General features: G+C 48.0%; 1 protein-coding gene across 2 annotated transcripts in view; it reads left to right on the top strand.

Annotated features, from left to right (window-relative positions):
- Nucleotides 1-5,599: 5,599 nt before the first annotated feature.
- Nucleotides 5,600-12,459, top strand: part of P3H2 (prolyl 3-hydroxylase 2) — a 62,895-nt gene continuing 56,035 nt past the window's right edge. Inside the window, exon 1 of one of the 2 annotated variants that reach the window (XM_085069390.1) lies at nt 5,600-6,363. In XM_085069390.1, coding sequence (XP_084925516.1) covers nt 5,914-6,363 — 450 coding nt within the window. In that variant the 5' untranslated portion in view covers nt 5,600-5,913. The remainder of the gene's footprint in view (nt 6,364-12,459) is intronic. The other variant, XM_085069389.1, reaches the window with a different exon arrangement.

The raw sequence follows: 12,459 nt of genomic DNA, 5'->3' as shown, positions 1-12,459 counted from the left end.
TGATATTTTGAGACCAGACAAGAGTTGATAAGGGGGATAACAAAACCAAAAAAAAAAACCCCAAAAAGACCCCAAAAAGCATCAATGTGCTCAGATTATGAGTTAATGCATATGAAAAATAAGCATGAAGTCATAGAGAGGAAATAAATGGCCACGCTGGATTTAAGGGCAGTTATATTGATTTTAATGAGGGTTTATTTAACACTTCCACTAAAAGACACAGACTGTTTCAGACAGCTTTTGAGAGGCCCTTGAGTATTTTCCTGTGGTCTCATTTCGATGCTCACATCTCACTTTCACAAACTGATTCTCCCATGTCACTCCACAGCAGCTCAGCCCTCACATTTCTGGCACAAACACCCCCATTGCAGGCAGCAGAGCTGCCAGCACAAGGAAACCTGGGAATCCAGTCCACCAGATGTTTACCCCAAAAGTTTTCACGGGTAGGATTTTCATGGGGAGCTCTTCCCTGGAGAGGTGCTGACAAACATCCCCACCAGCTGCACAGGAGCCTGGGTCACTCCATCAGCACACACACATCTCCATCCACCTCATTTTGGGCAGAAAAGGAGGTTTGCTGTGTGGCCTCTCTCTGCCATCCCCTGTCTTTCTTCTCCCTTCACACACCACCACAGAGGGCTGCAGTTTGTCAGACACAAGTGCCTCCTGCCCCTCCTAGATGAATTTTGTGTCCTCCAAACCCTACTCCAAGAGGCCACTTCAGCCATCCTGTGTCACCCCCATCCATGCCCATGTGTGTGACCTCCCAGAGCTGCAGCCAGGCTCCGGCTGTGCGAGCACACGCTCTGCACTTGACCCATCATTTTGGCAATGTCACCAACTTCGGTCCAATTACAGCAGTCATGAATTGGACCCTGTTCACCCTCTGGAAGTGCCACAGCTTACAGCTAAAGTGCAGACAGTTACACAATGAAACCATTCACACGTCTCATTAACTCCGGACTATGCGTTGAAAATAACTGTGCCATATGAGTCTACAATTAAATTTTCCCAGTTTATATCATTTATAGGTACCTTCCCATTCAAAACAGCAGCTGTAATTATGTAAAACTTTTTGTCTGTCAGTGTAGGAAAAGTCAATATGTGGAGCACAATATAATAATTTTTTAGAGTTATAATTATTGTCATCCCAGATATATAGGCCATGGAAATATTGTAAATCCAAGCTCAAAGATACAGGTATGGAGCCAACTCCTTCAAGACACACAGGTTCTGTATTTTATACTTCTTGAACTTTATTTGTATTGTTTATTAAATTTATGACAGCAGTCAAGTCCAAGTTTCCAAGTAAGCAAAGTGTGAAGGCACTTGGAATTCGGTAAAGTTATACTGTTGCTTACACATGGGAAGACACAAGGATCTTCTGCTCATGTGATTTATAGGATTGTATTTCTCTGCCGAGTGCCAACAGCAAACCTTGTGTTGTGTTTGTCTGTGCTCTTGTATTGAGGTTTTTATAGCAGATGCAGCACAGGGGTTTCTGTGTATCACAAAGCACTTGCAAACTAAAGCACATGTCCAATGGAGGGATCATTGCAGAGATGGCTTTGGGGAGTTAGTTTTGGTTTGTGCTGCAGTAGAGAAGCAATGGCAAATTCTAGAACACAAAACCTTGTCCAAAATAGGCAGAGGTACAGTAAGTCCCATGAAATGAAGCAGAGAGACAGGACAGACCAGGACAAAGAAAAGAATGAGTTGTCAAAGCTGGTATTAATAACAGTGTGCAGCAGAGAGAGAAGTGAACAAGCCTGTGCCAAGGCAACTTTACTGGCTGCTGCACAGGAGGATATGAGATGACCCTGACAGTGTGTTTGAGGATACACAAGCTGGTCATACACTTGGAGCAATGCTGTAGTAGGCAAAGCTTTGCTGGCAATCATTTTGTGCTTCTGCAGAGGTAAGGTCAAGAGGAAGTCACTAAAAAAAAAGAGGCTGTCATCAGCAAGATATGAGATGGACACACTTTGGAGAAATGTCAGGATAGAGGGCTGCTAGGACAGAGGACATTCCAGGTTCTTGAGATTGTAGTTTATGGGAGAACAACTGCCACTGTTTGATCACAGGTCAGATATCTGGGAGGAAGCCATAGCTGCTCCCAGGACCTGAGCCTACAGAAATACTGGTAGAAGGAAGTAAAAGTTAAAATGCTTAGGAAGAAAAATTAAAGACCTGTTCACATGTGCTAACCTCAAGTTTTCAGCAACCCTTGCAGAACAATGCATCAGAGACAGGTCCAAACACATAGTGACACAGCTGCGGGGAAGCACATCTGCCAGTCATCAGCAAAGAAACAAGAAGTACAACCTGGGGCAGATGCAGTGGCATCCCCAGCAGGCACCTTGTGTTCTCTCCATCCATATTCTACACTGTTGCAGTGTGCACATCTTGCTACAACAAGAATAATAATTTACAGAGAAAATTCCTCCTTGGTCACTCATCCTTTCACTCTGCCAAAACCCAGACTAGTTTTATACAACTCTGATGATGGATTTTTCCTGGAAAGAGAACCCCAAAATATGGTGCACGATTATTATTGCAGCACATCTTTTTATTCAGTATTAATTTCCTGATATTTACTGACATTCACAAGCACTTGATCAAAAAGGAAAAATAAAAAAGGTGTTGGGTAGATGGAGGCATTCAATGGAATTCAGGTGTGGATTTGGGTATAAATCATGAAGTACTTAACCAATGGATGTGATATATTTAATTAACTTGCGCTTTTGTTCATGAGGCAAAACCCAAAGCCCTTCAATAAGGGTATGTTGTACTTTTCCATCTGAAGCAAAGCTCTCTCTCTCCCTACAGTACATGGCTTAAGAGGTCACCTGTGTTTGATTTGGAATTATAAAGTTTGTCAATGATTAAATACGAAAGCACATCCACAAATGAAAAAGAGAGGGCCTGAAACCTAGGTCTGCTTGTAAAGTGCATGTTGAAAAGCCATTTTGAAAGGCATTTTAAATTTTGCTCTTATCTTGTTGCCAAATTGTCAGTGGTTTGACTCACATATCAGAGTTTTAAAGGAAAAAATAAGCTTCAGATGAACCTATTTACGCAGGAAAAAGTTTTTCAAAACAACTGCACAGGGGCCAGGATCAACATCTGAACACGGGCTGAGTTGTTACATTTTTAGAATTATTCCTTTCATTAAAGGCATGAGGGATATCTCAGGCATCTTGGGGCCTGATTCAGAGTTGTAACATCCTAAACCAGTAATTGCTGTACTGGGTGAAACCCTGTCTTTGTGTGTGCAAGGCTTCTAGACTCAGTTCCTTTCCAGTTCCATGGAGGCAAGCTCACCTTGCCTACGAGGCTGATTGCTGTAGCAGCAGCACTGCTGGATGTTTTTTGGTAGAGACCTTCTTCAAGAGCAAGACCCACAATAAAGGGACCAGAAAACTTTCCATGTGTTGCTGCTCTGGCAGTGAGCAGAGTCACAGAGCTAAAGGTGGCTGCTCAAGCAATTGCACTGAATGTGGAGAGATACACAGAGTCTTGTATGTGCCAACTCTTGGTGAGCTCTTTGCTGCAATTAGGTAGCAACAGACCATCGAGGTGAGGGAAAGCCAAATGTTTGTGAGCAAGAAAAGCAGGACCCCGGGCAGGGAGACTGCAGAGTGGGGTGGTTGCAGTCTGGTCCTAGAGTGAGTGGGTGCCTTCAGAGAAAACCCTGGAGGAAGTGCAGCAGAATGGGGCTGCAGGGTGTCAGAAGTAAGAACCTTTACTGTTTTGAAAAGGACTTTTAATGAAAAAAGAAATCTGGACCAGAACATGCAGCAGTGTGAAATAAAATATTTTGTTTGACTTCCTTCTCTCTCCAGTCTCTCATACACTTTCTGCATTCCTTCCTGCGCAGGGCCTCTGTTATCACTGCAAACGCAGAGATGTTGCTGACTTGGAAGCAATGCGGAATTACATGCAGCACTTCTGCAAATAGATCATCTGAGATGCGTTGTTCACAAACTGCACTCAGGGAGCCAAGTGGTTGTTAATCTCTGTGATTTGGGGCAGAGCTCCCTCCCACTCTAAACTTCTGCAGTCATCAGTGGCACCTCTGTGACCCTTGAGAAGGTTTAAGTAGCACTCTCATAATGTCGCCTCTGCTCCCCAGGAGTGCTGATAAACTTTTCTTTGCAAAAGGCTTTCTCTGGAATTGAGACCTTTTTTTTTGCACAGGCAAGTAGTTGCAGCACATACTTCTCTCACTGCAGATATCCCTTCAGGGTGTTGGGTTCCCCCGTTGTGAATACTCTCCCCAGCCTGCCAACCTGGCAGGAAGGGTGGAGGGACACCCACACCTTTAAAACATTTTGTGCCAATTTGCAAGAAAGCAACAAGGACAATTGTTATGAAATCTTTGCCAGATGGGAAAGATCTTCACCAAGAACTCTAGTAAATCTCTAGCCATGTGGAAAAAAACTTCCTTTATGTGAAACTGTTGTAAACTGACTCCATAATCTGATCACTTGCCCGATGAGAGGCTGCTGAGCCCTGTTTCTGATCCTGGACACAGCAGTATAAACAAGGCATGACTTGATCAAAGTCACTGGAGCAGCAGAGGGGGATGCACAGCATGACTGTGAGGAACATCTGGCTTGGTGCAGTAACAAAATCTGGACCAAGTGGATTCCAAGCATCTCCCATTTGCAGATATTTTCGTCTACAAGAAGACAAGCAATATCTGTAGAGATATTCCTGAAATGTCTGAAAGAAATAACGCCACAATGCCTTGTGAGAGACCCTACTGAGCACAGTGCTGTGTGCACAGACTTTGGAGTAGCAGAGTCCAGAACAGCTTACAGTAAAACATCTAGCCAGATCCGGTGTTTGGTCATTCCCCCTCACTCAGGAACAGCTGATTTCAGCCAAATTAACTGTGTTAATACGAAAAACTTTTTGTTGACAGGTGTTCAACACTGAGATTATTTAAAATGCCCGCTAAGATTTTTTTTTCATGTGTCACCAGACTGCATTGCCAAGCGTCTCGTCACAAGAAAGCAGTAAAATTCATGCAAAAAAATGAGTAACATTTTTGGCCGGGCAGGGCACTGCAGCATTGGAAGAGAGAAATCTTGGAGGAACAGAGACAAACACACAGCTGGAAGCTGAAAAAGCTCTGCCAGCCACTCACTCTGCCCATCCCAGATTATTTATTTGCAGAATTCCCAAGTGCAGGAGCCTGCCGGGGTAAGAAGGGCGAGGGGGTGGAGAACCCAGCGAAAAACTGCTCCAAGCAACAGCCTCGCAGGGAGGCAAAACCAAGCATCCTTCGAATAAGGACGCCGGCGCGGGGATGCGGAGCACGGCAGGAGGAGGTGCGGGGCACGGCAGGGAGAAGAGGGAGGAAAGCCTGCTGCCGCTGCTGCCGCTGACATCACCTCGGGACGATTTACATTTCCCGACGTCACTCGCAAAGCCCCGCGGCCGCGGCGAGCGGGGATGCTCCGAGCGGCCCCGGCTGCCGTCGCGCCCCCTCCGCGCCCCCGGCTGGCTGCGGGGGGGTCGGGGCCGGGCCGGGGCAGGGCCGGCGGCGCTGGCGGGGCGGGCCGGCGGCGCGGGGCCCTTTAAGAGGTGCCGGCGGCGCGGGAGGGCGGCACAGGCCGGGCGTGCATGGAGCCGCGGCCCCGCCGGCACCGCAGCCGAGCCCCGCGCACGGCCCCGGGAGCCCCGACCCGCCGCACCGAGCCTCGCTCGCACTGACGGACCGCCGCGTCCCATCGCACGGATCCCCGCACGCCGCCGGGCGGGCTGCACGGCGCGGACCCGCATCCCAGCACGCCGGGATCCTCCGCACGGACCGCACTGCACCGAGCTCCGCTGCGCACGCCCCGCCGGGAGCCCCGGACCGTCCCGCATCCCTGCTGCGAGCCGCATCGCCCCGAGCGGGGCATGGCACCCGGGGGGCGGCCCGGGGGGGCCCTGCTGCTGCTGCTGCCGCTGCTGGCGGTGCCGGCGGCGGGCGGCGGGTGCTGGGCGGAGGGCGGCCCGCTGGAGCCCTTCGATGCGCTCTACGCCAGCGGGGTGGAGGCTTACTACGGCGGGGACTTCGCGGGCGCGGCGCGCTGCCTGGAGCGGGCGCTGCGCAGCCGGCGGGAGCTGCGGGCGGCGCGGCTGCGGTGCCGGCGGCTGTGCCGAGCGCAGGTGCGGCTGGCGGCGCCGGGCCCGGGGCCCGGCGGGGATCTGCCCTTCTTCGGCTCGGTGCTGCGGCGCGCAGACTGCGTGCGGCGCTGCGAGGAGCCGCTGCTGGGGGCCGTGTCCCGCCACCGCGCCGCCGAGGAGGTGCGCGCCGACTTCCAGCGCAGGGTGCCCTACAGCTACCTGCAGCGCGCCTACATCCAGGTAGGCACCGCCCGGCCCGGCCCGGCACTCCTCCCCGCCCTCAGCCGAGGGTCACCCGCGCTTCCATACTCCGAACATCCCAGGTGTGCCCCCTCTGCCATCTCTCTCAAGCTGCCCAAGTTCGGTCCCGCCCAGCGTTCTCACTGGTGTGTGCGGCCAGTGGTCATGGCCAGCTCCTGAGGCCGAGAGTCCTGGGGGGCAACATGGGTTCTCTCCAGCCTTGGATCACCTGTGCTTTTCCTGTTTTGTTTTGGGTGGCTTTTCTATTTGTTTTGGGCAAAGGATGTTTTTGTTTGTCTTTTAGTGTAAAATAGTATAATTCTGAAAATTGTCTGCCTTCGGTTGGCAGAGAAAAGCCCCCAGAAACACCTCGTAACCCCCAATGCCCTTTGCCAGAGGTGTTTCCCTTTCAGACAAACTGAACTGATTCTGTTTCAGCAGCTGGGACTGTGTGTTCCAGGGATCTGATGGTCATTATCCTGATGTGATGTGAAACACGTTGCAGTATTTATGCAAAGTAGCACTGTGCAGTCAGTATTTAGCAGCCACTGACATGCTGAGTATCATCCTCTTATCCCAGTAACTTCTGCCTTATAACTCTCACCTTCCCTGAGAAAAATAGTGTCACTCTTTGAACTTCCTTGCCAAAAAGAAGGAAAAAAAACCCAGAGGAAAAAAACCAAACAACAACCCTCCCAGCAACCCACATCAATACAGTTAATGGTGTTTTTCTTTTTCATTCAAGGCTTGTGCTCTGTCAAGCCAGCTACCTATAGTAAGTCTTCCTGTTCATGACTAGTAAGGACAGAAACCATGAGAATTTTGTTTCATGACAAGCTGAATGTTTAAAGCATTTCTGGAACATCTCCCTCTGGATTTCTGTTTTGTTTGAGCACATTCATAACCTTTTAGTTGCTACAGGCAACTTAATAGGTGAAGATGTTCAAAATGGAACACAGGGAGGGTGATTCTGCTGAAATCCATTCCCAACTGGAGAAGCCAGCATCTTTCCTAGGCAGGGCTGGTGCCTGTGGTGCAGTGCCTACACAGCAACACAACAAGGAGGCAAATTATCATCACTCTGAAACCTAGTGGAAAATCATAGCTACATTGCTTTTTCTGTGCTTCTTTTTCTGCCATTGCCTTAGCGTCACTTTTACAAGTCAGGGACTAGAACTTCATTGGCTTAAACTCTAGTGGCCATGTGATGGATGGAGTTCCTGAAAGAAATCCTGGGAGTGAACTGGAGCTGTAATTTGTCTTGTGTGCAATGCCAGTGCAGCTGCCAGTCCTTACAATGAAAGGTGCTCTATGTAGTGTCAGCATCTGTGGGAAGTGACACAAAATTTGTCATGCTAAAAAATTAAGTGATTTCTTCTGATTTCAAAGCCTTTTCCAGAGTCAATGATTTCAAACTCACTGAAAAACCTTCCTCTAAATTAAGCAATAGGGGTTTTGTCTCCCACTTTAGTAAAATTGATATATAAAACTGCAGAAGATTTTGGGATATAGGCTGCCCTTGCATGTATGCTTCTACTGAGGCTATTTTCCTCATTTGAAATGGCACTCTAAGCTTATCAAAGCAACGTGTTGAAAACAGTCCTTGTAAAATTTATGTGTGACTCATCTTAATTTGCTTTTGCAACATCTGGGGATTTTATGTTCATGCTAGCACTGATTTCACTGCTCTCTGATGGAGTAGTGGATGTTCTTGTTATCTGCATGGCTGTCTGGGTGTTGGACACCGGAGCCAGGGGAAGGTACTCTTTGACTAGACTTGTTTGTGTTTTTAATACCTTTTTATTTAGCTCTTTCTGATGCTCTTGGGTTTTGTAAACAGCACTCTGACCAGTTTTGTCCCACAGAGCACCCTGCAGTGATTTGTCTGCATCCTCACCTGGCTGCTGCCTGTACCTGAGCTCTGCTCCCAGCATTGCCCTTTTGGCTCAACAAGTCTGTGCACAGGAGAAAATACCCCTCATGGGATTTGCCTGCACTTGCACCAAACACGAGCCCTCATGTCTTGCCCTCACATACACCCAGATGTGAACCATCCCCTCATGCCAAGGCTGAGTGCCAAGGCTTTGGCATGTTCCCTGAGGGTTGGGATGCATCAGCTCTGTGCTCTCTGCGTTGACTTTGGCTGCAGCATCTGCCCAGCATTTTGTGTGAAAAGGGGAGCTGCAAAGCAGGGCTCTTGCACAGCCCTCCTGCCTTGCTGTGGGTGTGGGGACAGGCTGCACAGCTCTGGGGTGGCCATTTCACCCTCGTGTTTTGCTCCTTGAGACCAAAGAGGAAATGCGATGAGGTTAAACACCCTGCTGTGTACCCTGTCCAGCTCCTCCCTAGGGTGCATGACGAGGCCAGGATGCTGGGCACTTGTACAAAGCACTGGGAGGATGGCAGCGTTTGGTGCCATTTGTGGTTTGAGAGAAGAGGAGCAGCCTGGAATGTTCTTCCCACCTCCCACTCTTGCTGACCTCGTGCTTGTTTGTTTCTCAGGAGGGGAGAAACACATCCCGTCAGGAGGGAGTGACAGAGCAAGGAACAGATGAAAAAAATCGAAGGGTTTGGCTCTTGTGCAGTGCTTTGAAAAACGGTGCTGAATATACATGAACTAATCCTTGCAACACTCCTGTGGGGTAGGAAAAGCAAAGGCTTTCAGTCCTGCTGGACAGATGCACAGCCAAACGTTGGCCAGCACTGCCTGTGCCTCTGCTGTTTTGGGAGCAGCAGAACCACCTAGATGCCCTGGGAGCAGGCAGGGCTCCTGCTGCCTTCTGGTGTCCTGGGAACAGGCTGGGGGCTTCCTCAGAGCTTTCTCACTACAGCCTGGCCCAGTAGTGATGAGGTGGATGAGACTCTGCTGTGAGTTGGTGGAAAACTGGTGTTAGAATTGGAAGTTTTGGAGGTTTTTTGGCTTCTTTTTTTGCCTTTTTGGGACTCTTTATACTGGGTGATAGCAGCAGCTGCACTGGGCTGCATTGCTCCTGCTTCTGAGCAGATGCTCAAGGTATTCCTGCATAGAATGCTGTAAATGGGGTGGGGGTGATGATGTGTTTAGGTGAAATACCAGTGTTCTCCCTCTATAAGACCATGTTCTATCAGCCTCTGGTGTGATCATCCGCCTCATCTTATCAGTTCCCTAAATTATTTCCCAATTTATCTTTTTCTCTGTACTTTTCTGAAATAGAAACAGTGGTCTTCTTTTCTATTTCACAGATGTGATCTGAGTGGTTTTGGTGACTCTGGCATGATGTGAGGGGAGATTGTGGTACACTGCAGGAAGGGGACAGCTTGTGGACTCAGCTGAAGGTTTCTGTCAGCTTCAGGCTCTGAGGCTGACTGCTACAGAGACTGTAGACAAATTGCACTGAACAAGCAGCCCAAGTCCAAATGTGTTTGCAAGTCTTCTTTGCAGCTTCTGAGTATGTATTTAAGTAGGAAGACTCCTTTTCCTAGGATAGCTGATGTTTTCAGGTAATTTAGAAATATATTGGGTACACTATCTGAGGCAGTTAGGGTGGGGTGGGTTTGAGAAGGTGTGGAAATAGAGAAGGAAATGAAAACACAGGATTTAACTCTTGTGCTGCATGTAGTGAGCTCTCCAGCCCACAGAGAAAAGGTCCTTCAGTGGGTTTCTGCTTTCATGTCGTACGGGCAGAAGGACAGTTTGCCAAATGCTGGTGGGTCTCTGCTGTGTGCTGGCTGCTTGGTCTTTGTCAAAGAAATGCCCTCTAGGCTTGGCAGGTGGGTGTGGTGGGATCTCTTTGCCCTCTTAAATATTTTATTAGTCATGTCCTCCTTGCTTTGCTGCTTTAGTCATCTTGTTTCTGTAAAAACCTAGCCTGCAGGCCATGATGTTCCTAAAACATCATGCTTTTTGGAGTTTTTGTAGCTCTGAGAGTGAGTGGAGGAGGAAATGTACACAATGTACACTGTGACAGCATTTGCTGCTGCGAGCTGCTGACTCAGGAGCCGTGTTGGAGCTTGCCCTGGATGGTCTGCCATGAGTCCTGGGACAGAGCATTGCTTCCAGTCCCCAGTCTAACTCCTGCAAGTCGTCTTGCTCCAAAAACAAGTAACCTGGAAAAGCTGATAACTGTCAATTGCAAAGCTAGGTCTCATTCCTCTTCTACCCTACCAACCTTTCCCTTGAGGTCTCTTTCCTTGGTTTCATCCTGGTCCCAGCCACAGCATTCCCTGGCCTGTTTGCTGGGTAGATGGCTATTTTAATATTCCATGTATGTTGTTGTGCTGTTGCTGAGCATTTCCTCCCACTTTGTAAATACTGAATTGCAGTGGTCTTGTCTTCCCACCTGCCTGAATGCCTCATTGCACATCGGTGAAGCATGGCAGGAATCGTACATATGTAGTGTGTAACCACCAGCCTTGGATCTAGAGATGAGAAAAAGACTTTTAGTCTGTGCTTGGGTTTAAAACAATAAATAAAACAAGTCCCCAGCATGCTAGACATTGCTTGTCTCTCAGTAATGCCAGATTTTAGGTGGAGCAAAAAGGGACAAGAGTCTGACCATGTCTGGTTTATTCTGTCTTTGGCTTGAGTTCCTTGCCGTGTCTGAGATGTTCTTCACTTCTGCTACCCCCATGACTTCATGTGTTGCAAGCATAAAACAATAATGTTTAGGTTTTCCATGTTGTAGGAGAGGCTGTTTATTTGTTCTTTAAAGCTGTTTTTTTTTTTTTTTTAAAAAAGGTCTTGTTTGGGGAGAACTTCCACTTTTATCTTCACTGCCGGGTGTTCCACACTGCAGCACTGGGGCAGTGCTGGAGGCACCGCTGGGAACATGTCCTTGGGTCACACCCTGCTGTCCTGCCCACCCACACCACCAAGATGTCTGAGATGCAACCCAGACACAATAATCACTTGATAAAAGCCCATAGGAGAGAAACAAAAGAGACAGAGCGAGAGCCCAAACTTCAGAAACACTTGCGGTACAGATTATTGCCTGACTCCCATTCTGCCTTTGAAAACTCCCTGTTTATGAGAATCCAGACCCAAGGAGGAGAGCTGTGTATGTAAACCTTGGCCTTTAACCACTCCAGGCTGATGGTTCTGTCCTCTGCCAGTGCTTGTGTGAGTCTCTCCACCAGCCACGCTTGGGGGTCTGAGCAACCCTCAGGATGCTAGAGACATCTCCACCAAATTCTTTCCACCTCGAGTAACTACTCACTGCTTCCCATCTATCTCTGTGTGTTCCACAGGGCCAGAGACTTTGTTCTCTGTGACAGACATCTGGATCACCTATCTAGGGGTTGTGGAGTAATTCTAGATTAACACCAACGTTGTTGCATAGGGATTTTGGATTGTTTCACTTCAGGACTGACATTTTCCATGAACATTTTGCTCAGTTTTCCTTCGTGCCACAGTGCTGTATGGACCTAAACAGAAAATGGGGTCCTGTCCTGGGGTGAGCCACAGCCTTTGGGGGGAATGTGGTGGTTTCACTTGCAGCATCTATTGGGTAATGACATAGAATAATGTGTAAAACTCCTTACTTTAAAGTTTTTGGGGGAGCAGCTGTTTCTCACCACAGCCACCACCTGTCCTGCAGGGTCTGCCTGTGCAGTTGGTCTTGTTTTTGTAGGATTTATATGACATCCCAGACAAAGACCTATAGTAAAACTGTCAGATAATCATTATTGTTTGGATTTTTACTATTAGTGGTGTTTATTTATCTTCAATCTTGAGAATTGGTATTACTCAGATGCTAGATAAATAAACAGATCCCAGAATTAATCTCTTGGAATGTCTCTTTATTTAGATTTTCTGAGAAAGCATTCCTACTCCTCAGCAGAGGGTAAATGTTAGTGCTCAGAAAGTTAAAATTATTTAGGACAAAAATAAACTCAGTTTATGGGGTTGGAAAACTCTGAGTCTTGATGGTTGGGTCAGTGTCCTGGGTTTAAAGCAGGATATTTAGTCCTGCCCTAAGCCTGGGACACTGAACGAACTGGCCTTGCTCCTGTTCTTGCTGATTATTTCAAATGAAATGTTTCTGAAATGTTTCTAAAATATTTTGTGTTGAAAGTATTGTCAGAGAGGGAAAGAGGTGACCCAGTAGCTCAATTCTG

Source organism: Lichenostomus cassidix, chromosome 9 (assembly GCF_008360975.1).
Source record: "Lichenostomus cassidix isolate B80296 chromosome 9, HeHo_3.0, whole genome shotgun sequence".
Classification (NCBI taxonomy): domain Eukaryota; kingdom Metazoa; phylum Chordata; class Aves; order Passeriformes; family Meliphagidae; genus Lichenostomus; species Lichenostomus cassidix.
The sequence above is the reverse complement of the archived record's forward strand: the minus strand, read 5'-3'. Positions and strand labels throughout refer to the sequence as shown.